Genomic DNA, 25707 nt, shown 5'->3' with positions numbered 1-25707 from the left:
TAATAATTTTAGCCAATGGATGAGAAATGATGTTATAAACAGCCTTGATTACAGTGGTTGGAATTTCATCCCACCCAGATGATTTCTGGCTTTTTAAGGACACTACAGCATCTTCTACATCTTTTTGGATAATTATTTTGAATGTTTTAATGCTTGCATTTTGTTTTATATTTACAAAGTTGACATCTACTTTGTCCTGATGGGCTGTCATATCTACTTCTGATTTTGCCACATTTATGAAAAAGTCACTGAAACAGTTTGACATTTGAAAAAGATCTATAATTGTTGTTGTGGTCTTCAGTCCAGAGACTGGTTTGATGCAGCTCTCCATGATAATCTACCCTGTGCAAGCTTCACCATCTCTGAGTAACTACTGCAACCTACATCCTTCTGAATCTGTTTAGTGTATTCATGCCTTGGTCTTCCTCTATGATATTTTACGCTCCTTGCTTCCCTCCAATACTAAATTCATGATCCCTTGATGCCTCAGAACATGTCCCAACATCTGATCCTATCTTCTAGTCAAGTTATACCACAAATTCCTCTTCTCTCCAACTCCATTCAGTACCTCCTCATTAGTTACATGATCTACCCATCTGATCTTCAGCATTATTCTGTAGCACCATATTTTGATAGCTTCTATTCTCTTCTTGTCTAAACTATTTATCATCCGTGGTTCACTTCCATATATGGCTAAACACCATACAAATACTTTGGAAAAAGACTTCCTGGCACTTAAATCTCTACTTGATGTTAACAAATTTCTCTTCTTCAGAAACGCTTTCCTTGCCATTGCCAGTCTACATTTTATACCCCCTCTACTTCAACCATCATCCGTTATTTTTCTCCCCAAATAGCAAAACTCATCTACTATTTTAAGTGTCTCATTTCCTAATATAATTCCCTCAGTATCACCTGACTTAATTCGACTACATTCCATTACCCTCATTTTGCTTTTGTTGATGTTCATCTTATATCCTCCTTTCAAGACACTGTCCATTCCATTCAGCTGATCTTCCAAGTCCTTTGCTGTCTCTGACAGAATTACAATGTCATCAGCGAACCTCAAAGTTTTTGTTTCTTTTCTATGGATTTTAATACCTACTCCAAATTTTTCTTTTGTTTCCTTTACTGCTTGCTCAATATACAGATTGAATAACATCGGGGATAGGCTACAATCCTGTCTCACTCCCTTCCCAACCACTGCTTCCCTTTCATGTTCGTCGACTCTTATAACCGCCATCTGGTTTCTGTACAAATTGTAAATAGCCTTTCACTCCCTGTGTTTTACCCCTACCACCTTCAGAATTTGAAAGAGAGTATTCCAGTCAAAATTGTCAAAAGCTTTCTCTAAGTCTACAAATACTAGAAATGTAGGTTGACAGCATTCCAGTCAATACTGTCAAAAGCTTTCTCTAAGTCTACAAATACTAGAAATGTAGGTTTACCTTTCCTTAATCTATCTTCTAAGAAAAGTTGTAAGGTCAGTATTGCCTCATGTGTTCCAACATTTCTATGGAATAAAAAATGATCATCCCCAAGGTTGGCTTTTACCAGTTTTTCCATTCGTCTGTAAAGAATTTGTCTTAGTGTTTTGCAGCTGTGACTTATTAAACTGATAGTTTGGTAATTTTCACACCTATCAACAATTGCTTTCTTCTGGAATGGAATTAATATATTCAGGGAAATCTGAGGGTATTTTGCCTGTCTCATACATCTTGCTCACCAGATGGTAGAGTTTTGTCAGGGATGGCTCTCCTAAGGCTACTGGTAGTTCTAATCGAATGTTGTCTACTCCCGGGGCCTTGTTTAGACTTAGGTCTTTCAGAGCTCTGTCAAATTCTTCATGCAGTATCGTATCTCACATCTCATCTTAATCTACATCCTCTTCCATCTCCATAACATTACCCTCAAGTTCATCGCCCCTGTATAGACCCTCTATGTACTCCTTCCACCTTCCTACTTTCCCTTCTTTGTGTAGACCTGGTTTCCCATCTGAGATCTTGATGTTCATGCAAGTGGTTCTCTTTACTCCAAAGGTCTCTTTAATTTTCCTGTAGGCAGTATGTATCTTACCCCTAGTGATATATGCCTCTACATCCTTACATTTGTCCTCTAGCAATCCCTGTTTAGCCATTTTGCACTTTCTGTCAATCTCATTTTTGAGACATTTGTATTCCTTTTTGCCTGCTTCATTTACTGTATTTTTGTATTTTCGTCTTTTATTAATTAAACTCTATATCTTTTGTTACCCAAGGATTTCTACCAGCCTTCTTCTTTTTCCGTACTTGATCCTCTGGTGCCATCACTATTTCATCTCTCAAATCTACCCATTCTTCTTCTACTGTATTTCTTTCCCCTGTTCTCGTCAATCATTCCCTAATGCTCTCTCTGAAACTCTCTACAACCTCTGGTTCTTTCAGATCATTGAGGTCCCATCTCCTTAGGTTCCTACCTTTTTACAGTTTCTTCGGTTTTAATCTACATTTCATAACCAATAAATTGTGGTCAGACTCCACTTCTGCCCCTGGAAATGTACTACAGTTTAAAACCTGGTTCCTAAATCTCTGCCTTACGATTACAAAATGTATCAGAAACCTTCCAGTGTCTCCAGGCCTCTTCCACGTATACAACCTTCTTTCATGATTCTTAAACCAAGTGTTAGCTATGATTAAGTTATGCTCTGTGCAAAATTTTACAAGGCAGTTTCCTCTTTCATTCCTTACCCCCTTTCCATATTCACCTCTACTTTTCCTTCTCTTCCTTTTCCTACTGTTGAATTCCAGTCCCCCATGACTATTAAATTTTCATCCCCCTTCTCTATTTGAATAATTTCTTTTATCTCATCATACATTTCTTCAACCTCTTCATCATCTGTGGAGCTTGTTGGCATATACACTTGCACCACAGTGGTAGACTTGGGCTTTGTGTCTATCTTGACTACAACCTAACTAGCAAGACACATTAGATGAATCCACAATTGCGAATAATGACTACCATCAGATGTAGAATGGAATGACAACAATGAAAATTTTTGCTGGATCAGGACTTGAACCCAGATTTACCAATTATCGAGAGTGGTCGCCTTACTATTTTGCTATCCGTGCATGACTCACGGCCAGACCACAATTTCCATATGTTGTAAACCATGGAATCTTGGGTCTGGCCGTGAGCTGTGCACAGATAGACAAATGGTAAGACAACCTTTTGCAATAAGCGGGAAATCCAAGTTTGAGTCTCAGTCCGACACAAATTTTCATTGCCATCATTCCATTCTACAGATGATGGTAGTCATTATTCGCAATTCCAAATTCTTCTGAAGTGTCTCAGAATGGTTGTGGTTGCCACATTGCATCATCATCAGAATAACACAGGCACTGCAATATCATAATTAGCAAGATGTTTTCTTCAATACTATGTAGTCAAATTGGAATTCTTTTATATATAATTTAATTTATCATGAGTGTTCATGGTTCCAACCTAAGCAAAACTACTTATTCCCACAAGGGTGAAAATATCAAATTTTCAACAGTCATTGCAAAACATCCAAAAAACTTTTCCATTGTTCCTATTTACATTTCTTTCATTTTCATTAGACACATGTAAGGGAAACTGTATGATATGTACTATAGTAAGTTCATATCACTTGTAACACTGCAACAAGAAAAGTCCTGTAACCATGTCATTTCTCACAATAAGGGAAACTGATCCCATAGAAATACTAACATAAGAAAAGAACACAATAAAATAGTCAGTATTGTCTGGATGACCTCAGTTACTGAACGAGAACCATACAGAATGTCAGTCTGGAGAATCACAGATATAATTTTAAGAGCTGACTCAAAATATGTTGGCAATATAGTACTCACCTTTAGCTCACATTCAATTTTTGTGCGCCTCACTCGACACAGTGTATTCCATGTATCCTCATCAATGTTGGCTGGTGCATGTGAGTGATTATCTAAGTTGTCCAATCCTTTAAGGAAATCTACATATTCAGGTGGCAAGAACGACGGTTTATCAGCTGTTAAAGAATTTTGTGACAGCTCATTCAGGAGAACAACAGACAACTGTGCTTTCTGTTGCATCTTGGGTCTCTTTCTGAAGAATGAATGGTATTGAGTTAGTGTATTAAATGTGTATCAGTTCTATGTCATTGAACATGGTAATTTTCTCAGTAGCTGCCTAGAAGGCCTAACTGAAACAGTAATAAGAAAACGAATTCTTTAATTTTTAATTTGTACGATATAACACAATTATATAATATTAGATCATTATCAAATGATGACGTTATAACCCTAACTAATATTTCTGTTTATTTTGAACTCATATTCTCTGATGTGAGTGAAAAATTATTATCTACTCACCAAGCAGCGGCAGGACAAAACACTTATGAAGATACTGAAATTTGCAAACTTTCAGAGTCAGTGGCTCATTCTTCTGGTAGAATAGTTGAAGGGTAATGAAGAGGGGTGAAGAAAAAGGAATGTTGAGATTTAGGAAATGGGGAGTGTTTGTAGAAATCACCCAGCATGTCTCCAAACTCTCCGTATTTTCCATATCTCACCATTCCTTTATCTGCACCTGTCTGCCACCACTTTCAACCCTTCTGCAAGAAGGAGCCACTGGCTCCCAAAGCTTTCATATTTCAATACCTTTATAAATGTTTTCTCTGCCACAACTTGGTGAGTAGATTTTTTATATACCAAATTCCATTATATTTTCAAAAACTTATTATTTTCATTGATTTGAAAATTATTACAATTCACTGAATACTTCAAATCTTCACGCAGTTTTTATTCCTGAATGTGATATTTTAGTTTGAAATAACCATAACCATTTTATTTCAACCAGCTGTCCATCAGGATGTATGGCCACTGCCAAACTGTGACCAAGAGTGAAGCAGACCACCCTGAGGTCCAACATGCAACTAAAAATAACATGCTTGATTTCAATGGCTGCATCACAATCTGGTCCATCTGGATCATCCCCTCCACCAGCAGTTTTTCTGAACTGCACAAATCAGAGTTATCCTTACAACATGTTCTCTGCCCCAAAAATAATCCAGCCCCCAGTCTATGATACCCTTAAGTCTCACACCCTCCACCCAACAGTTTCTGTCCCCTCAGTCCTCTCACCTCGATCCAATTCATTTTCCCTCACCCTCACTGTATGCCACCTTCTGCCAATGCATACATCAGTCTCTTCACCTCTCTGCTCCTCTCTTTTTCTGCTCCTGTTTCCCCACCTCCTGATGCTGCAACTGGAAGCCTTGTCCTGTGGTCTTCTAGGCCCAGCATGCTCTGATACATTGTGCTCTTCTCTCTCTCTCACCCCTCTCCCACCACACCCTTGCACCTGTACCCTACTAACCACACCTCTTCCCTACCCCATTCCAGGCTGCTGCTTTCATTGACTGCAACATTGCAGTCACACCAGAGTAGCTTGGGACAGTGGTCGTGGGAGCCTGAGGTGTGCCTGCTTGTGTGAATGTATGCATGTTTTCCTTTTCTGAAGAAGGCTTTGCCCAAAAGCTCAGTATGTAAATATATTTTTGTTGTGCCTGTCTGTATCCCAATGTGCCATCTTTACTGTGAGTAGCAAACTCCCCTTTTCTTACTGTTAATATTCCAACCTGCACTTTCTATTGATTTATGAGTGGAGAAAGCAACACGTAATGACATCCTTAGTAGTTATGGGCACAACTATTCCACGTATTAAAAAATGAAAAAATGCAACTATGGCAAAGTTTTGTCACTGTGCTGTCACAGAACTATTTAAAATGAAAATACATATCATATGAATGGTCTCTTAAAATCAAATGAAGTGCATGTCAACAAACTTAACTGTGTGACTCTGGACCTAAAAATGCAATACTATTGCCTTCTCTGTTCAGCTACTTTATACCTGATAATTAACAACATGTTTCTCTATTGCTCTTCATCCATATTTGTTGACATTTATGGACTAATTTCTGTTCACTTCATCTTTTAAATAATTTTTGAATTTTATTTTCATCATGTGGTAGGAGTCATGGCCCAGCAACAGCATGTCACTTGAAACAAATTTTCTGACAAAAAAAGTGAAATCCAGAAGACATGGTTGGATGTCAATGTAACTTCTTAACACCATATACACCAACAGGAGGCATGTAAATGATTAGAGCTGCAGTTCTTTCTGACAGGTAGAATAGCCACCAAAAGTGCATTTGTATTGTTCATAATTAGTGTTGTTACCAGACTTGGTAAGGTATATAAGGGGCATGAACAGTGTCAGATGTTACATCTTCCTCCATACTCATATCAGCATCTGACTATAGTTTGTGGCCTCATTGTTGGTTCCCATTTGTCCAGCTGGTCAGTTCATGCAATATCTAGATTTTTTGGGTATTTACAAGTGGCAATGGCCTGATGTTGGGCTCCATGGGAGCATACTCATTGTCAAGGATCAATTAACTTCATCGGACTATCACAAGAGAGGATTCTGTATTGTGCACCAAGCAAATTGTAACCCCATGATATCTGTGCCTTGCACTTACTATTTAAGAAGATTAATGGATGCCCGGCAACATTCTTTGTCATCCCACAGCCCTGGTTGGATACAAGCAGCAACTGTAGTAGGGAATTATTGTCCCAGTTTCCGTTCCACAGATCCAAAAAAACAAAATGATTTTCATGGGTGTGCAACATGTGAGAAAGTATAACATAAAAACATAAAACATTTGAATATTATAGTTACTACCCTAATCTTTTGTCAGGAGATTGTAGAAATAGGTGAATACAATGTGGTAAACTGGAACAGCTAATATTTACAGAATTAACATGCTGTCAGAATGAAACATTGTTATGCACTATTAAATAAATTTATCATACACAAAATACCTAATCTTGACTGTTGTGACCAAGTGCTGTCAAAACTGAAATCTAACAGATATTTTTACTTAAGCTGGCTTATCAGTCTCTGTTAAGTTATTCATCTATAGAGTAAAAGGAGTTACCTATCAAAAAGTCTTTCAAAGTCTGTTTAAACCATTCTTTATCTGAAACCAAGTTTTTAATGGCTGCTGGCAATTTATTGAAAATGTGTGTTCCTGAATATTGGACCCCGTTTTGGACCAAGGTAAGTGAGTTTTGGTCTTTATGTAGATTGTTCTTATTCCTTGTATTGATACTATGTATTGAGTTATTGGTTGGAAATAGAGGTACATTACTTGCAAAAAATTTCATTACGGAATAAGTATACTGAGAAGCAGTAGTTAGAATACAAGGTTCCTTGAACAGGTTTCTACATGATGTTCTTGAATTTACACCATTAATGATTCTTATCAAATGCTTTCGCACCCTAAAAACTTTTGCTCAGTGTAATGAGTTACCCTAGAATACAATCCTGTATGACATAACAGAATGAAAGAAAGCAAAGTGTGCAAGATTTTTTTATATTTATATCTCCTACATGTCACTTCATTCTCACTGTAAATACAGACTTGTTTAGGCACTAAAGTAATTCTGTTTTATGCCCTTCCCAACACTACAATGCAGTGATGCTATGACCAGGAGGCACGGACTGTTGATGACTGGCATCACATTGTGTTCATTGAAGAATTACAGTTTTCCACTACCATGGATGGCCATTGTGGGGAATATGGCAGCAACCTAGGGAAAGGTCCCAGTCTCCCAAAGTTTTGGAGAGGCCTGGTGGTGTTACTCTGGCTTGATGTTGTGGTGAAACATTAGGTACAACTTCAGGTCATAAGTAGTATTGATTTAGGAAACTCTGATGGCACAGTGGTGTATCACAGACATCATGTGTCCTAAGACCTGTCAAGGTAGCCAAGAGCGCTAATGCACTGCTTCCTGGACTCTGGTAGGCGTGGCGGCGGCCCTGGGTCGAATCTGCCCGGCAGATTAACGATGAGGGCCAGTATGCCGGCCAGCCTGGATGTGGTTTTTAGGCAGTTTTCCACATCTTGCTAGGTGAATACCAGGTTGGTCCCCACATTGCACCTCAGTTACATGACACACAGACATCTGAACACGTTTGCACTATTCCATGGCTTACACTAGACGCAGACAGCTGAGGTACACTAATCGCATCCCGCGGGGTTCGGGGTGGCGACAGGAAGGGCATCTGGCCACCCTCTGCAACTAACACTGTCCCAGTCAATAGTACCACACAGACCTGCCAGTCACTGGAGCATGTTCCGGATAAAATGACAACATGTGTCCTAAAGTGTTAGCTTTCAAGTGACACTACAATTGTACCATCTATCAAGAAGTAATGCTTGTCCACACATGGCATGTGTCTCTACGAACTGTCTATGTGAAATTGAGGCACTTCTGTGGCCAGCAAGATACTCAAATATGCCCTAAGTAGATCACATATAAGGCCAGTTTGAACATCAGTTATGCCCCGCTGCCAATCCTCAAGAGGAAGATAATCAGATGTTGGGACATAAATATAAACAAAAGCATTGTAGATGAAACCAGTGGGAGTATCATAGACATTATTCACAGGTTTGGCACATCACTGTTTGTTCACAGTGCAATGAGGTTAACAAAAGCCACAGCACCAGTAAGTGATCATGTTTTCACAAATTAGACAGAGGACCTGCATTGTAACCAGTAACAGATCTTGAACACTTCAGTTTTGCCAGATAATAAAAGTAAAAGCTGTATTGGATAAGCCCACCACCCTGCATACCTACAAAAGACCTCTTTGTAAACTCAAAATTCAACATTTTCCAGCAGTATTATTAGACCAAGGCTGGGTTGAAGTGTATAGCCAAACAATGTTGATACAAAATACTGTAAAACTGCAGTCATAGCAGTCTTTTCTGAAACAGTTTCCACCAACAGCAATGACCAATAAAACAAGCGAATAAAAACAGCTATAAGAAAATCTTCTCAGACCATGAAATGCTAAAGTTCCACAAGAAAAACCCACAGTGAGCCAGAGTTCCTCAACTGCTATGAATAATACAAAAATATTTACAGATTTACAGTAAAGTGTTGCTTGCCACAAAAGGGTCAGCAAATCATTAAAAAAACTAACTGTTGAAAATATAAACAAAGCTGTCTGGAAGGTTGTAAAACAATACACAGGAAAAACAGAATCACAATAACTAACACATAGAAGGAAGCAGTAGGTTGGTAAGTGATTCACAGAAACTAGCAAAATTTTTGAATGAATATTTTTCAAGGTAGTAGAGAATTTACAACAGAAACTTCAAATATGCAATGTTATCCCAGTAAAAAATTATAGTGCAAGTACAATGATGATGTTACCCATCAGACAGTGTGAAACCAGGAAAAGACAAACAAAATTTTAAAAGCAAGAAGTCAGGAGGCATAGGTGCAGAGCCAGTCCGTGTACTTAAAGAATGCACAGAAAGTGTACAGCCCCATGAAGTGAAGTGTGTTCAGCTCAGGTAACTTCCCAGCGTATCTGAAACAGGTAAAAGTTTTGCCTCTACTTAAGAAAGGTGAAACAGAAGAAGTAGAAAACTACAGCCTCATTTCTTTGCTGTCATTATTATAAAAGAGAAAAGAATCTACACTAAAACAGACCAATTAATTACTTAAACAAATATAGCTCCTCACTGAAGGACAGTTCAGCTTCTGGAGTAGTAGAACTACAGAATCAGGGCAAGTAGAGTTTACAAATGTGTTAATGCACTAGACAAGGCTGCATGTGTTTCACATACATTTTCAGATCTATTGAAGGTACAGGATGTTTATAAATTAGCTGTACAAGAGTAAACTTTACTTGGGAAAAGGGTAAATACCGGTAACTTACAGAAATGTTTGATACAGCACTGAATGCAGTATATCTTCACATTTTATTCCTGTCTAACATTGTTAGTTCCTGACGTTCCTGCTAGGTGGCATGTGTGAATTAGTTATTCCTACATTCATCATGGAGTTGTATAACAGTACAGAACATGCTTAGTGGTGTTTATGGTTTCATGAATATATGCTACTATAGCTCAGAGACAATTTAGGAATAAATATCAAAAGCCACCACCTCTTCAAAGACAAACTGTTATTATTGGCACAATTGTTTCACTGAAACTTGCTGTGTATCACATAGGACAGCAGGTCAATGTCAGTCATCAGTCTGTGATCTAGCAATTGAACAAGTTCAGCCATCTTACATTCACAGTCTGGGTAAGTCAATGAGAGTGGCAATTTAAAGTGTTTGTTCCTCGACTTCCAGGAAACATTGATGAGCTGCAACAATGGATAACACAAATAGATGATGCAACACTTCAAGACTTACTGCTTAGGATTTGGGAGCAAATTGATTTAGAGATGGAATGTTTGTCAAATCACAAAAGGTAGCCACACTGAACATTTGTAAATAGAACTTGAAGATACATTGCATTCAGTGCTATATCAAATATCTGAAAGTTATTTACCTTGTTCACAAATAAAGGTTAATTTTGTATAATTAATTTAGATCTGTATTTGATACTGTTGATTATAACATACAACTAAAAAACTGAAACCATTAGGATTAAGATGAACTGTCAATTTCTAGTTCTGATCACACCTGAAAAGCAAGATGCAAAGGGAAGAGATAGCACAGGTATAAAATAAAACAAAATTTTTAACAGCTCCCAAATACATTAACATAGGATTCCCTCAGGGCAGTATCTTAGGACCAATGCTATGTTTTAAACACATCAGTGACCTTTCAAACAATGTTAGGCATGGGAAAAAATTCTTTTTGCTAATGGCAATGGCATTTTAATAAGAAATAAAACAACAGAATGCCTAGTACTGAAAGCAAATGAAATCCTATATGATGTTTATAATTGTTCTGCATACAATATACTTACATGGAACATAAAGAAAACAATCAGCATGAGTTACTGCTTAAGGTAGAAGATAATTCGGTAAAATTAAATGTTGATGAAAATTTCATAGGTTATATAACTAACACTAATTTTTTAGGGATTAATATTGACTGTCAGCTAAATGGAAATGAACACACAAATACACTAGCAGAGGAAATGTCACCAGCATGGTATGCCCTTTGTGCCCTGTCCTCAGTGCGCAACAGCCAATGCATTGCATTTAGTACTTTCTGATACACACTCCAGTTTAGGCGTGGAATAATTTTTTGGCAGTCAAATACATAGAGCATGGACACAGTCATCAAATCACAGAAAATGACCATTGGAAAAGCAACTAAACATAGTAACCGAGCTGCCTGTAAGAGTACGATTAAGGAGCTGGAGATTCTATCTGCACCATGTGAACACGTTTACCAAAATGTTATGCACATGAGCAGGAACATCAGCATTTATTATCATGGAACAAGTGCCAGACTTAACTTAAATGTACCAAGAGAAAACAAATGAGAAACACAAAATAATATTTTCTAAAAGTAATAAACCTACAATAAATTCCCAAAGGAGATTAAAGAAACAACTAAAATCCAATTCTTTGAAAAGTTATTTGATGTATAGTGAGGGCCGATAATGAATGGATTTTTTAGTATAAAATTTGATTTTTATTTTTTCACTCGATGTTCGTCAATGCCTTCTGCCTGGCAGTAAGTTGCATCGTCTCAGTCACGTTGCCCAGAACCAGATAGAACCACCATGAAACTCACGTGTTGAACAGTCAGCAGCTAAACTCACATGCTGCTGACAAGGTAATGCTACCAAACTATGCGTCTTATGATCTGACCAACCAATAGGGAGGCATGGAGGTGTTCAAGTGGGGATGGAACCGCAGCTGGCTGTCGGAAGCGGACACACCGTTCGAGCTCTTCTGCTGGCAGCTTCCAAACCGGTCAGACGCCCTCCTCATCTGCTCTATTGGGCAGCTGCCCATTCAGTCTCAGCAGCTTCTCTAGGCCTGCCCTTCTTTACGGCATTAAAACTTCATACAGTTTAAACTATGCTTTATTCTTTACCTCAACAGGTGCCTACTGCTTTCCTTACCTGGCCAATCCCAACACATTAACAACTGGTGTCAGAAGTGGGATGGCTCTTCGTTAGGCCTGTCTCATTTGAAGTTAACTAGCCGTACCTATCGAAGCTGCCACCAATACTTCGCACTTGATGTGCCAGATGTGCTGCGTGATAATAAGTGCATGCATTCATGGCATCACCATGCAACTTTCCACCGTATCAGCACCTTTTTCCAAGCATCTGCTGCAACAAACGCAAGGCCGCATGACCGGGCACCTTGCCACACGTCACCACCAGTTGCCGCATTACTGCCGCCACAGGCGCCACGCTACGCTGCAGGGAGCTCTCTTTGGCACCTCGCAGTGGTACAGACACATGTTCCGGCCGGCTAGCTGAGACACGGTGCCTGGCCATCGACACCGCCTCCATCTCCAGCCGCCTTTGCCCAACGCACCACTGCTCCAGCTTCTGTAAGTTCGTCGCTTCATTTTTCTACACCGCCGCCTTCATGCTGCCAGCTACGCTGTCATCCTGTCCAATATGGGCCCTTTCATTTCTTTTTGTGCTCTGATTGTGAAAGTCTTCAGCAAGCACTAGGTGCCTTAACATTGTAACCATGCCTCAAACCCATAGTACTGCCACTAGCAAAGATAACTCCCCACCTACGGGAAAACCAGACCCAATAGCTGCCCTCCAAGCAGAAATTGACAAATTTCTACTACGGAAAATAGAATTAATGGAAGAGTGCCAAAAGTTGTCTCAAACCCAGTCTGCCAGTTTAAGTGTGCCAGAAACACACACTGCTACTCCGCAAATGACAGCTGCAGGCACATCCAGTAGCATAATACCCCAGCCGTACCTTGCCTCCTTGGCTAACAGTTTCCCTGCAGTTAACTTTACCTGACATTTTCCAGGAAACTCAATGAACAGATAAACTCCTTTTTACAAACTGTCCAAGATGTAGGCCATGCTTGAGCTTGGCCTGATGATTTTCTGGTGAATGTACTTCGCCTTAAATTTTCAGGTGACACCCGTACCTATACTGAATCAGTGCACACCCTTATGGCCACTACCTCTTTCGCCACAATATAAGCTGGGTTGAAAGAAAAGTATTCAGACCGACGAGAGGCCTGCTATTACAGGGATAAGTTATCCACCCTCCGCCAGAAGCAAGAAGAGGACGTAGAAGCATTTGCTGACCGAATCCACACTGTGGCTTGCCGCACTTACATACCGGGTTCCGATCCCGCACGTAACGAAGTGTTAATCGAGCAAGCAGAAGCCCGCTCAATTGATGTATTTATACATGGAATTGACCCGTACATGGGAGGGGAGGTCAAAATAGCATCACCTGCCTCGTTGCATGATGCCCAAACAACTTGCACTGATGCAAGAGAAGGTAACACATTTTGTTGCTAGTTCGGCGTGCCCGGACAAACAGCCGCATTGAATTTTCAAATACAAGCAGGCATGCCAACATTGCCAAAAGCAGGCCATGCTGCCACGCAGTGCCGTGCACCTTATTGCTCTCAGTGTGGAATCATAGGGCACATGACTAAAAACTGCCTGCAGAACTCGGGGAACAGGTGCCCCTCGTATAACCAGCAGAGGGAACAATTCACCAACAATCAAACCCAACCCCAAAAACAGCCAGGATATGGACAAGGGGCAAGTCATGCCGCCAGACCATGCCCCCTGTAAAATTTGCGCATCCAGTCCACCACGGTGTCATAAATGAGGCAGCGAGTATCCTCCTCCAGGGTAAAATTAGAGGAAAGAAGGTAAGAGTACTTATTGACATGGGAGCACAACCGAGCGTGTTATTCATAGGGCATGGGGATAGACAAGTGTCAAAACCACCCCTTCACCACATTAATTGTCTGAGTGATGAGATAATCATACCCGCTGGGTATTGTCAAGTTGAGGTGAAAATTGGAGCCAGCTACTACCCTTTCGACATGGACGTAATTCAGAAACGAAGGCGGGATTTCGATGTCATCCTGGGGAGTGATTTCCTTCATCACTACCAGAGTGTAGTTGATTACATAACGCAAACTGTCCATCTCGGTGAGGAAATCCACCATTTTGGCGGCTCCCATGTCAATCCATTGCAAGGAATTTGTGAAATGCGGCCACTTCCACAGGTTCCTTCCACGCAAACATTGGCATTACTTACCACTACCTCTGTTAGAAACAGTGGTGGCACGGGACGCATTCTCTGGCTTGGGGTCAAATCCCGCAAACTGCCAAGAACAAATGCAATGGTGGATCCTCTCCATCAAAACGATGTCCTCGACAGATTACAAGTCCATGTTAAAGGCGGTTTAACAACGGCAGAAATGCAGGGGAAGAAATTTTATGTTCCCATCTGTTTGGACAATTTTGGAACAAAGGAGGTAGAGATTCCTAGCAGCACCATTATAGCTTGAGATTGAAAAAGACTACCCTGTACAAGAGAAGCCAAAATCTAATGAAAAACACCGGCTCCCGGGACATAACTTATGTCATATTGCTCCTGTGCTCAAAGACAAATTTAAGGATAAGTTAGCTCATCTGCCTGTGGCTGACCAATATAAACTGTACTCCGTCTTGGAAGAACAGTCCTCATTATTCGAGGAAAGGTGTTATCTGCCAGCTACTGACCTTGTTTACCATGAAATTCCCACTGGAAATGCAAGGCCCATTGCACAGAAAGTGTATAGAATTCCATATCACCTACAGTCCGTTGTGGAAGAAACTATCCAACAACAGCTAGAGGCAGGGATAATACAACCCTCCGCCAGTCCCTAGTCATTCCCAATCATTGTGGTCCACAAGAAGTCAATCAATGAGGAGAAGACCTACCGTCCTTGTGTCCATATGAGAGCAGTAAATAAGGTAACCACTCCAGATATTTACCCTCTCCCCCATACTGACGAGACACTAGACAGGTTAGGAAATTGTAAATACTTCACTGCCCTTGACATAAAAAGTGGGTACCACCAAATACCGATTGCACCACAGGACAGGCCAAAAACAGCGTTTCTAGTTCCCTCCTGTCTATATGAATTTCTGAGAATGCAATTTGGATTGCGCAATGTGCCAGCCACTTTCCAAAGATTTGCCAACCTATTACTTAGAGTATTGAAACCCACAATGTGCCTAGTCTACCTAGATGATATCATTGCTTTTTCAAAACCATAGATGAGCATGCTACCTGGTTAAGAAATGTTTTGTCTAGACTAAGAAGTGCTAATTTAAGCTTAAAAATAGAAAAGTGTTTCTTTGCTGAGACTCAAGTGCAGCACCTTGGGCACATTATTAATGGTGGTGGAGTGAAACCCAACCCCAGTCTAATTAAAGCAGTTAGAACCTTCCCTTCCCTTAAGAATGTAAAAGAATTGCAAAGCTTTCTGGGACTCAGCGATTATTTTAGGTGTGTTGTAAAGGACTATGCCACAATAGCTAAACCCCTTACCCATCTGTTGAAAAAATATGTACACAATCAATGGACCACCGAGGGCGAATCTGCCATGCAGCATCTCAGAGGTGTTCCAGCCAGTTCCCCCTTGTTGATCTATCCCGATTTCGAAAAGCCATTCTTTCTCTCATGTGATACATCCAACTTCGCCGTAGGAGCTGTTCTGAGTCAAATTATTTACTGCAAGGAAAGACCAATTGGTTACACATCCCGTCAACTGAACCAGGTGGAAATTAACTACAATACGACACAGAAAGAATTACTGGCACTAATGTTCGGAGTTAACTACTTTAGATGCTACCTTTACAATAGGAACAGATCATGCAGCACTGCAATTGCTATTAAATTTAAAAGACCCTAGCAGCTGTCTCACACGCTGGGCCCTGAAACTGAGTGAATATAATTACGAAGTGCAACACGAAGCTGGAAGATTGCATCAGAATACTGACGCACTTAGTAGAAAGGTGAGAGTAGCTCAAACAGGCAATGTACTAATTGATGAATTAAAAGACTCCCAGGAAAATGATCCTAATTGTTGTCAGTATCACTCCCATCTGGATTTTGTTACAGAGGATGGAATTCTATATCGTACGACCCCCCCCCCCCCCCCCCCCTGGTTAAACATATAGTAATACCAAAGGATTTGCAATCAAGAATTATTGCCCAGTGCCATAACAGCATCCAAGCTTGCCACAGTGGACAAAGAGCCACAAACGCCCACATTTCCATGAAATGTTGGTGGCACAACAGATGGTGAGATGTTGCTAAGTATATAAAAAATTGCCTACCATGTGCCCAAAGAGCACCACGCCCATGAATCAAAATTCCCTTACAATCTCAAGGCATCAAAACCTTTCCAGTTCATCACTTTAGATGTGATCGGGCCACTTCCAGTAAGTACGCAAGGAAGTAAATATATTCTATCTATTATTGATCACTTTTCCCGATACCTTATTTTGGTACCCATCACTGACATATCAGCTGAAACCGTAGCATGAGCTTTTGTAGATCATCTTGTCCTTCCTTTTGGGTGACGCCATTATAACCAACCAATGAACCAACTTTATGCCCGTCTTATTTATCATCAAAGTTTGCAAATTGCTGATACTTAAAAAATGGAGAACCACCCCTTTTCACCCCCAGGCACTGTGAATGAATGCTTTCCTATTACGTTAACTCAACCCACAGTGACTGGCAAAGATACATTCCATACGTGGCAAGTGTGTACAATAGCTGTTTCCGTGAAGCCACTGAACATACCCCTTACGAGATAGTGTTTGGCTGCCCTATGGAATCTCCCTTTGAGATTGATAAATTACCTCTGGGAATTGATCGCACAGCTGTTAAGGGGCTAGCCCGCCGCCTTAAGGCCATTTGGAAGAAGTTACAAGGGAACAACCTCAACAAGGCAACCAGGAAGCAAACAGAAAGTAGAAATAAAAAATGCCATCCCCTCCCCCCCCCCCCCCCACACACACCACACACACACACACAAACCTGGTGATTTGTTTTTACTGAAAAAACGTAGTGTAAAGAAAGGAAGAGTGAAGAAACTTACCCCCCTGTATGATGGACCACATCCAATTATTCAGCTTACTTCCCCTGTTAATGCGGAACTACAACTGCCTGACCATAAGGTGATTGTCCATTTTGAAAGTTTAAAACCCTATACAGGAATTATGCCCCTCCCACCACCTTTTGAGAAAAGCACCGGACCTTCTGCAGGCCCTGCTCCTCCTGTGAAGCAGAGAAAATGGAAAGTTCCCCCATCCCCAGCTTGCCCCAGATACGGGCTCAGGTTGAAGCATCCTTTTGCTCTCAGATCTAGGGCCTAGAAAAGGAGATGCTATTTTGTGCCTAAGAGATTCCTAGTTTGAAAAACCAAAGGAGAAAGTAACAAGATTCAGGCAACCACCTTATTATTTTTTTGTACCTCTACAATTTGTATTTTGTGCTCCCATACTATAATAACTGAAGTGTCACCCTAGAAACTCACTCTGAAAGAGATTTCAATGTTTTCCCTGCCCAGCCTGTTCTGCAGTACTGGCCTAGTTCTAACCACTAGTTTTGAGTTGAATTTTACTTATGTTATTTTTATTTACGTTATTTCTGTATTATGACCCACCTAGTGATCGGACAGCACCTCTATGTTCAGTACCAATACAGTTAATACTAAATAAGAATATTGTATGAAGGAGTGATTGCATTATGTAATTTCCCCGTTTGAACACTGATAGTGCACAACTGTGAACATGTGCCCTCCGCCTGTCAAAGTCAGCTGTGTTGTCAACCAGGGAGCCATACGTGCAGTGGCCATCATGTAGAAGGCTGGAGATACTCATCTGACACTATGGTACCTCCCCGCCCCTCCACCAACCCACACTGTCCCACTACCCAACTGTCGCTGCCTGAGTGCCCACCTCCCCCCTACTTCTTCTTCCTTCCCCACTCTCAGTGCGCTATACTTGCTGCTGCCTGCCGCTGTTAAAAGTTTAATACACATACTAAAACTGTCTTCACTATCAATGCATAGCACTTTAACACAGAAAGTCACCACATTGTTTATGCAATACCTACTTTAAATGTAATTTCTTCTGTCCTTCGGCCTCACCGACCGAGTAACTTCACCTCGTAAATTTACTTGCATTCCTAAGCCCCTAACATGTCCGCATGCATGGAGAGTATTAAGTGTTTAAAGGTACCCTCTTCCAACTACTGCATAAGTATTTCCTATTTCATGATATTAAGCTATTTGCCTTATATTCAGCTTTGTTGCAGAATTTTTGTATTATACTGTATTTCACTTTTGTATCTCCTTTACTGACAATGATTTTGTTTTGCCTTTCGAAAGAATGCATCAAGTTTACTTTACAAAAATTTTTCTCCAGTGTTACTTTTTACAATCCTATGTCATTGAATGATTCATTTTGTTGTCAAACCTAGAATGTGGAGCCCCTCCTTGCAGTGTCCATTCTATTTGTCTTTTCTTGTTCAATAGATAGTGATACTTTGAATTCTCATCTACTTTTTGCAACTAATACTCCACTGTTCCACTGCTTTGCAGATGTGCTAAGTCTACTGTTGTTTTAGAACCATTTATTTCCCTGTTTTCTTTCAAGCCGCCTAAGTTTCTCACTCTCATGTCCGCTAATCTGACTATACCTCCGAGGGAAGTTTAGAAGCAAGGGACCTCCAGCTGATGGATCGTGAAGAGAAACACACCTCAATAATGAAGCGCACCCTTACAGTGGTGTCTTCCAGTAGAGCAACTTTTAGTTTGGTGGCACTTTGCGGTTCTGAACCTCCTACACCTCAATAATGAAGCGCACCCTTTCAGTGGTGTCTTCCAGTACAGCAACTTTTAGTTTGGTGGCACTTTGCGGTTCTGAACCTCCTCCAAAGCATAATACCACCCTTCCACCCTCTGTCTAGTCTTGCGTCCTTAATAACCAACTAACTACTCTTTTTCCACATTCATAAATGGCTTCACCATTCTGTGCCCATAACAGCCTATTCAACCCTAATTTGTCATTTCATTGATCAATACTATTCACTACAGACATTAAATTCATTTTAATCTTACTAATTTTTATGGACTACATCTACCACTGGTTAGTTACAATGCTCAAGGTGTTGCTCACTCAAGACGCACTGCTCTTGGCTAGCTCAGTGTTACACATGCCTTACAGCTGTCCCGCTATCTCAGTGCCCCACCCGCATGCACTGCGCTGTGACCTCAGAACTGCTTTGAAACCTGTTTCTGTCGCCTCTGTCTGTTACTGCCTCCAGCCAGCTTCATAACGCTACCTCTATTCCCAGTACAGAGTCTGATAAATTGTTTCACCACTCTGTAGTATGTGCCTTTTGTATGCTTAGCAGTATTGAGTGATGTCCGACCAGCTAGGCATTGTCTGTTGATAGCCAGTTAATAATTGGTACCAATAACTTGTATTTTTCTTTTTTTCTCTCTCTCCTTATGGTTTTATGTTGCGTTTAAGCATTTCATCATCTTCTTGCTGCACAGCAATGCCCTTGCTATTTTCCATATGTTATTTCATGCATGTGTTTTTATAATTGATGCCATTTGTGTTGTATAATATGAACTTGTATTTTATATTGTTAACCCCAGTATGTAAAGGCCCACCACAGCCCTAAATTTTAGATATATTGCACTAAACCAATCCTCCCATTTTGTTAAGACTCCCCCTACAGTCGTGTTATCCGACTTTATGAGTTAGCAATTCCGGAATCCTATTATGCACCATGTTCATGCCCAGAGCCAGACTGGAATTTTTAGAAGTGAGTGAAGCATCCCAGTTACATGAAATACCCATTAGAGATGAGTTGAATGCAGCCCTGAAGTTGAGAAGAAGTATGCTACCCTCTCGCTGTAGAATGGTAAGTGAGATAGATTTTGCGGTAGGAGAAATGTGATTAAGTTTCACCCAAGTATAAGATGAATAGTAGTTAGCGCCCCATGTGCATGTTGTCCATTTAAGAGTCCACCCAGACGAATTTAGGTTTTGTTATTATTCACCATACTTCTTACAAAGTAAGTAAAAAAGTGATTGATGAGGCAAAGTTGTTATGAGTGAGCACGAAAATCGACACTGCTACCTTTTGGGTACAGTGCACCACCATGCATTTAGGAAGTGAGAGTCACCCGTTTGTTTATTCAAACAAACACATCCATGATGTTCCAAGATGGAAGCTCCTGCTGAATTAAACATTTGTTTGTGGATGATTAGCGCCCATGACATCACATCATTGCCCAAGCGTGGTAATGCGCAATCTTGTTGAAGATTGTACTACTACACTATAGTAGTTTATTATATTTTATTGTGGTAGTTCGCACCCCTATTTTTCATAGTTCACCCTGTTACTTCGGGGATTTTAGGAATTTTACCCATGCTTTCCACCCGGTTCCTGCCGTTGATTTGAGTTGCTCCTCCCCACCTCAACAATTACTTTCTGCCTCCCTCCTCCAGGGCTGTGTACCTTGCAGGTTGCAGTTAGCGCCTGCAGAGTGCCCAGCTGATCGATATATTCATTCAATTTTCGGTTTCATAAATAACAGTCTGGATGATTGACTGATCTGGCCTTGTAACATTAACCAAAACGGCCTTGCTGTGCTGGTACTGCGAACGGCTGAAAGCCAGGGGAAACTACAACTGTAAATTTTCCCGAGGACATGCAGCTTTACTGTAAGATTAAATGATGATGGTGTTCTCTTGGGTAAAATATTCCGGAGGTAAAATAGTCCCCCATTCGGATCTCCGGGCGGGGACTACTCAAGAGGACGTCGTTATCAGGAGAAAGAAAACTGGCATTCTACGGATCGGAGCGTGGAATGTCAGATCCCTTAATCGGGCAGGTAGGTTAGAAAATTTAAAAAGGGAAATGGATAGGTTAAAGTTAGATATAGTGGGAATTAGTGAAGTTCGGTGGCAGGAGGAACAAGACTTTTGGTCAGGTGATTACAGGGTTATAAATACAAAATCAAATAGGGGTAATGCAGGAGTAGGTTTAATAATGAATAAAAAAATAGGAGTGCGGGTTAGCTACTACAAACAGCATAGTGACCGCATTATTGTGGCCAAGATAGACACAAAGCCCATGCCTACTACAGTAGTACAAGTTTATATGCCAACTAGCTCTGCAGATGACGAAGAAATTGATGAAATGTATGACGAGATAAAAGAAATTATTCAGGTAGTGAAGGGAGACGAAAATTTAATAGTCATGGGTGACTGGAATTCGTCAGTAGGAAAAGGGAGAGAAGGAAACATAGTAGGTGAATATGGATTGGGGGGAAGAAATGAAAGAGGAAGCCGCCTTGTAGAATTTTGCACAGAGCATAACTTAATCATAGCTAACACTTGGTTCAAGAATCATAAAAGAAGGTTGTATACCTGGAAGAATCCTGGAGATACTAAAAGATATCAGATAGATTATATAATGGTAAGACAGAGATTTAGGAACCAGGTTTCAAATTGTAAGACATTTCCAGGGGCAGATGTGGATTCTGACCACAATCTATTGGTGATGAACTGCAGATTAAAAATGAAGAAACTGCAAAAAGGTGGGAATTTAAGGAGATGGGACCTGGATAAACTGAAAAAACCAGAGGTTGTAGAGAGTTTCAGGAAGAGCATAAGGGAACAATTGACAGGAATGGGGGAAAGAAATACAGTAGAAGAAGAATGGGTAGCTCTGAGGGATGAAGTAGTGAAGGCAGCAGAGGATCAAATAGGTAAAAAGACGAGGGCGAATAGAAATCCTTGGGTAACAGAAGAAATATTGAATTTAATTGATGAAAGGAGAAAGTATAAAAATGCAGTAAATAAGCAGGCAAAAAGGAATACAAACGTCTCAAAAATGAGATCGACAGGAAGTGCAAAATGGCTAAGCAGGGATGGCTAGAGGACAAATGTAAGGATGTAGAGGCTTGTCTCACTAGGGGTAAGATAGATACTGCCTACAGGAAAATTAAAGAGAGCTTTGGAGAAAAGAGAACCACTTGCATCAATATCAAGAGCTCAGATGGGAACCCAGTTCTAAGCAAAGAAGGGAAGGCAAAAAGGTGGAAGGAGTATATAGAGGGTTTATACAAGGGCGATGTACTTGAGGACAATTTTATGGAAATGGAAGAGAATGTAGATGAAGATGAAATGGGACATAAGATATTGCGTGAAGAGTTTGACAGAGCACTGAAAGACCTGAGTCAAAACAAGGCCCCGGGAGTAGACAACATTCCATTAGAACTACTGATGGCCTTGGGAGAACCAGTCATGACAAAACTCTACCATCTGGTGAACATGTATGAGACAGGCGAAATACCCACAGACTTCAAGAAGAATATAATAATTCCAATCCCAAAGAAAGCAGGTGTTGACAGATGTGAAAATTACCGAACTATCAGTTTAATAAGTCACAGCTGCAAAATACTAACGCGAATTCTTTACAGACGAATGGAAAAACTGGTAGAAGCGGACCTCGGGGAAGATCAGTTTGGATTCCGTAGAAATGTTGGAACACGTGAGGCAATACTAACCTTACGACTTATCTTAGAAGAAAGATTAAGAAAAGGCAAACCTACGTTTCTAGCATTTGTAGACTTAGAGAAAGCTTTTGACAACGTTAACTGGAATACTCTCTTTCAAATTCTGAAGGTGGCAGGGGTAAAATACAGGGAGCAAAAGGCTATTTACAATTTGTACAGAAACCAGATGGCAGTTATAAGAGTCGAGGGGCATGAAAGGGAAGCAGTGGTTGGGAAAGGAGTGAGACAGGGTTGTAGCCTCTCCCCGATGTTATTCAATCTGTATATTGAGCAAGCAGTAAAGGAAACAAAAGAAAAATTCGGAGTAGGTATTAAAATTCATGGAGAAGAAGTAAAAACTTTGAGGTTCGCCGATGACATTGTAATTCTGTCAGAGACAGCAAAGGACTTGGAAGAGCAGTTGAACGGAATGGACAGTGTCTTGAAAGGAGGATATAAGATGAACATCAACAAAAGAACTTAGAACTACTAAAACCTAACTAAGCTAAGAACATGGAAATTAGTCAAATTAAATCGGGTGATGCTGAGGGGATTAGATTAGGAAATGAGACACTTAAAGTAGTAAAGGAGTTTTGCTATTTAGGGAGTAAAATAACTGATGATGGTCGAAGTAGAGAGGATATAAAGTGTAGACTGGCAATGGCAAGGAAATCGTTTCTGAAGAAGAGAAATTTGTTAACATCGAGTATAGATTTAAGTGTCAGGAAGTCGTTTCTGAAAGTATTTGTATGGAGTGTAGCCATGTATGGAAGTGAAACATGGACGATAACCAGTTTGGACAAGAAGAGAATAGAAGCTTTCGAAATGTGGTGCTACAGAAGAATGCTGAAGATAAGGTGGGTAGATCACGTAACTAATGAGGAGGTATTGAATAGGATTGGGGAGAAGAGAAGTTTGTGGCACAACTTGACTAGAAGAAGGGATCGGTTGGTAGGACATGTTTTGAGGCATCAAGGGATCACAAATTTAGCATTGGAGGGCAGCGTGGAGGGTAAAAATCGTAGAGGGAGACCAAGAGATGAATACACTAAGCAGATTCAGAAGGATGTAGGTTGCAGTAGGTACTGGGAGATGAAGAAGCTTGCACAGGATAGAGTAGCATGGAGAGCTGCATCAAACCAGTCTCAGGACTGAAGACCACAACAACAACATCAAATCGATCGCCTACCATTCCCTTTCATCTATGCGTCAGTGGCTCTTGTCTCTCTATACGAAAACTATAGTCTAGCAGTGTTCTTCCTGCACCAGCCTACTCTCAGGCTATTTTGCCATTGAACTAAGAGGCTCAATCAGTGTCATGCCCTTAGGCTATCCACCTGTTCTTGGGCCCTTGTCCTTCATCTCATAATATTTTTTTCAATGCTGATATGAAGCTCCTGTGTTATTTGGAACTTACATTCTATATTCATTACTTTGTCTTGCAGAATGCTAATTGCTTACCCTTCATTGATCAGTTAATAGGGAGTGTTTGGGTTAATTTTTGGGGGTTGGGGAGGTGAAGCTGTGGCAAATCCATTCTGCAGGGAATGCCGAACACACTTCTCCCTCCTGCACCACAGTGAAGTACTGGAACAGTGGGGGAACCTGGGTAGGGGAGAGGGGGGTTTTCCTGTCTTTGGGGTCTGTCATCTTTTCTTCTTCGATTCCAACTCTCTGAATCTTCTATTTCATTTCTCACTTCTCGTTAGAGTACCAAGCTATGCTTCCCTCTGTCTACATGCATATGTTTCTATTTCTGAGACCCTTCTGAATTACCGTGAAGATACTTGTCGCTGTTGACTAAAACCTACTATATAGGAGGATCCGGGTAACAACCTAGCATTTCTGCACTATTGAAGATACTGCATTTACTTGAATATGTTTTATGTATAACGCCCACCTATCTCTTTCATGTACATGTCATTGCCTCCTCGCCAGAGGGAAGGGGAAGGAAACCTTTCCTATTCCAATACGGCTTCTACAGTCGGAATTTTTCTGTTGTCACCACGTTCAGCCTCCTGCTCCTCTAGCTGCATAGTCGGTTCCCTACCAGTTAACTAAGACCTGTTTTGAACCATGGTAAACCCAGTTTAGTAGAGGCCAAATTTCGTTGATTCGGTTCCTTACTCTCCTGCTAGGCTGGCGGTAGGTGACCGATTCTGCTGTGGAAGTCCCTGTAGATGGTACACCCTACTGCCGTATTAGTCACTGCAGATAGTATTCTTCCCTCCATTCTTCTCTTACCCTACTGCCGGGACAACGTTCCTATTCTGTTTTTCTTCTTTCTTCTGTCAGGGAAGGGTACCTTGGCTATGACTTCCAGCAGGACCACGAGAACTAATATAACCCTGTGTATTAGACATGCTTTTCCAGCCATTTCATAGAGGTATCACTCCTCCCTTGATTGCAGTGGCCCATTAACTACTTTCTGAGGTATTACCGTTGCGAAAAATCTGCGTTTCGACTAGTTATCCAAGCAAGTGAGCCTGTTCCCAATTATGCTCCATTCCCTACTCTTTAACGTGAACACCTTCCCAGTTCGCCGCAGGTGGGCCTCTCAGCATAACTGGCCAGTATGTGGGGCAGCCCTGGGGTTGCAAACACGGACGACTGTACATGAATATACCAAGAACAAACCCTGCATTAAATGCAACATGATTCTTCCCATTGGTAAAATTCCTTTTCTTCCTAATCCCCAACATCGAGTACTTAAGTTTCCAATTCAGCAAATAACTTACAAAACTCCTACATACTGTGAATTCCGCCTGCGTACTGAATACAGCCATTGATTACTGCAACCCTGCCCTTTTGCGCTCTTGCTGATCAAATGGATGTGTAAGCCTTCTGTCAGCACGACCATACCACCCTCCCTCTCTTCCCCCAACTACCCCGTTGTTACTAATTTATACCCCTACAATCCCCTGGAGTTGCCAGTTCCGATCACCCCGTGACATAGTGTGCATTTGACAGTTGAGTTCACCATCGACTTTTCATCTGTCACTACAATTTCAGGTTTTTACTTACTGCTTCTTCAGCTAATGCAAAACTCCCCTTTTGCAAAAGAGCCACTAGCCAGAGCTGACAAAATTAATTTGTACTTATAGGTACTCAAGTCTGACTGCCTGCAGCCTGTTGTACCACCTGCCACCACAATGCCGCTATTAGTGTGTTAACGTATTCCTGTCTTCCAGTGTGTTAACACAATAATATATTACTTGGTGCTCACCCTTATGGCCATTGTTGTCAGCCTTCTGCCATTTCAGAATCACCTGTCCAATTCAG

At 40.8% G+C, this 25707-nt stretch overlaps 1 protein-coding gene across 1 annotated transcript in view; it reads right to left on the bottom strand.

Moving 5' to 3' along the window:
• Window positions 1–25707, bottom strand: part of LOC126260577 (cilia- and flagella-associated protein 43) — a 299972-nt gene that overhangs the window by 91853 nt on the left and 182412 nt on the right. The window contains exon 13 of the mRNA XM_049957946.1: window positions 3870–4101. Coding sequence (XP_049813903.1) covers window positions 3870–4101 — 232 coding nt within the window. The remainder of the gene's footprint in view (window positions 1–3869; window positions 4102–25707) is intronic.

Source organism: Schistocerca nitens, chromosome 1 (genome assembly GCF_023898315.1).
Source record: "Schistocerca nitens isolate TAMUIC-IGC-003100 chromosome 1, iqSchNite1.1, whole genome shotgun sequence".
Taxonomy (NCBI): Eukaryota; Metazoa; Arthropoda; class Insecta; order Orthoptera; family Acrididae; genus Schistocerca; species Schistocerca nitens.
This window is presented reverse-complemented; position numbering and strand designations above follow the sequence as displayed.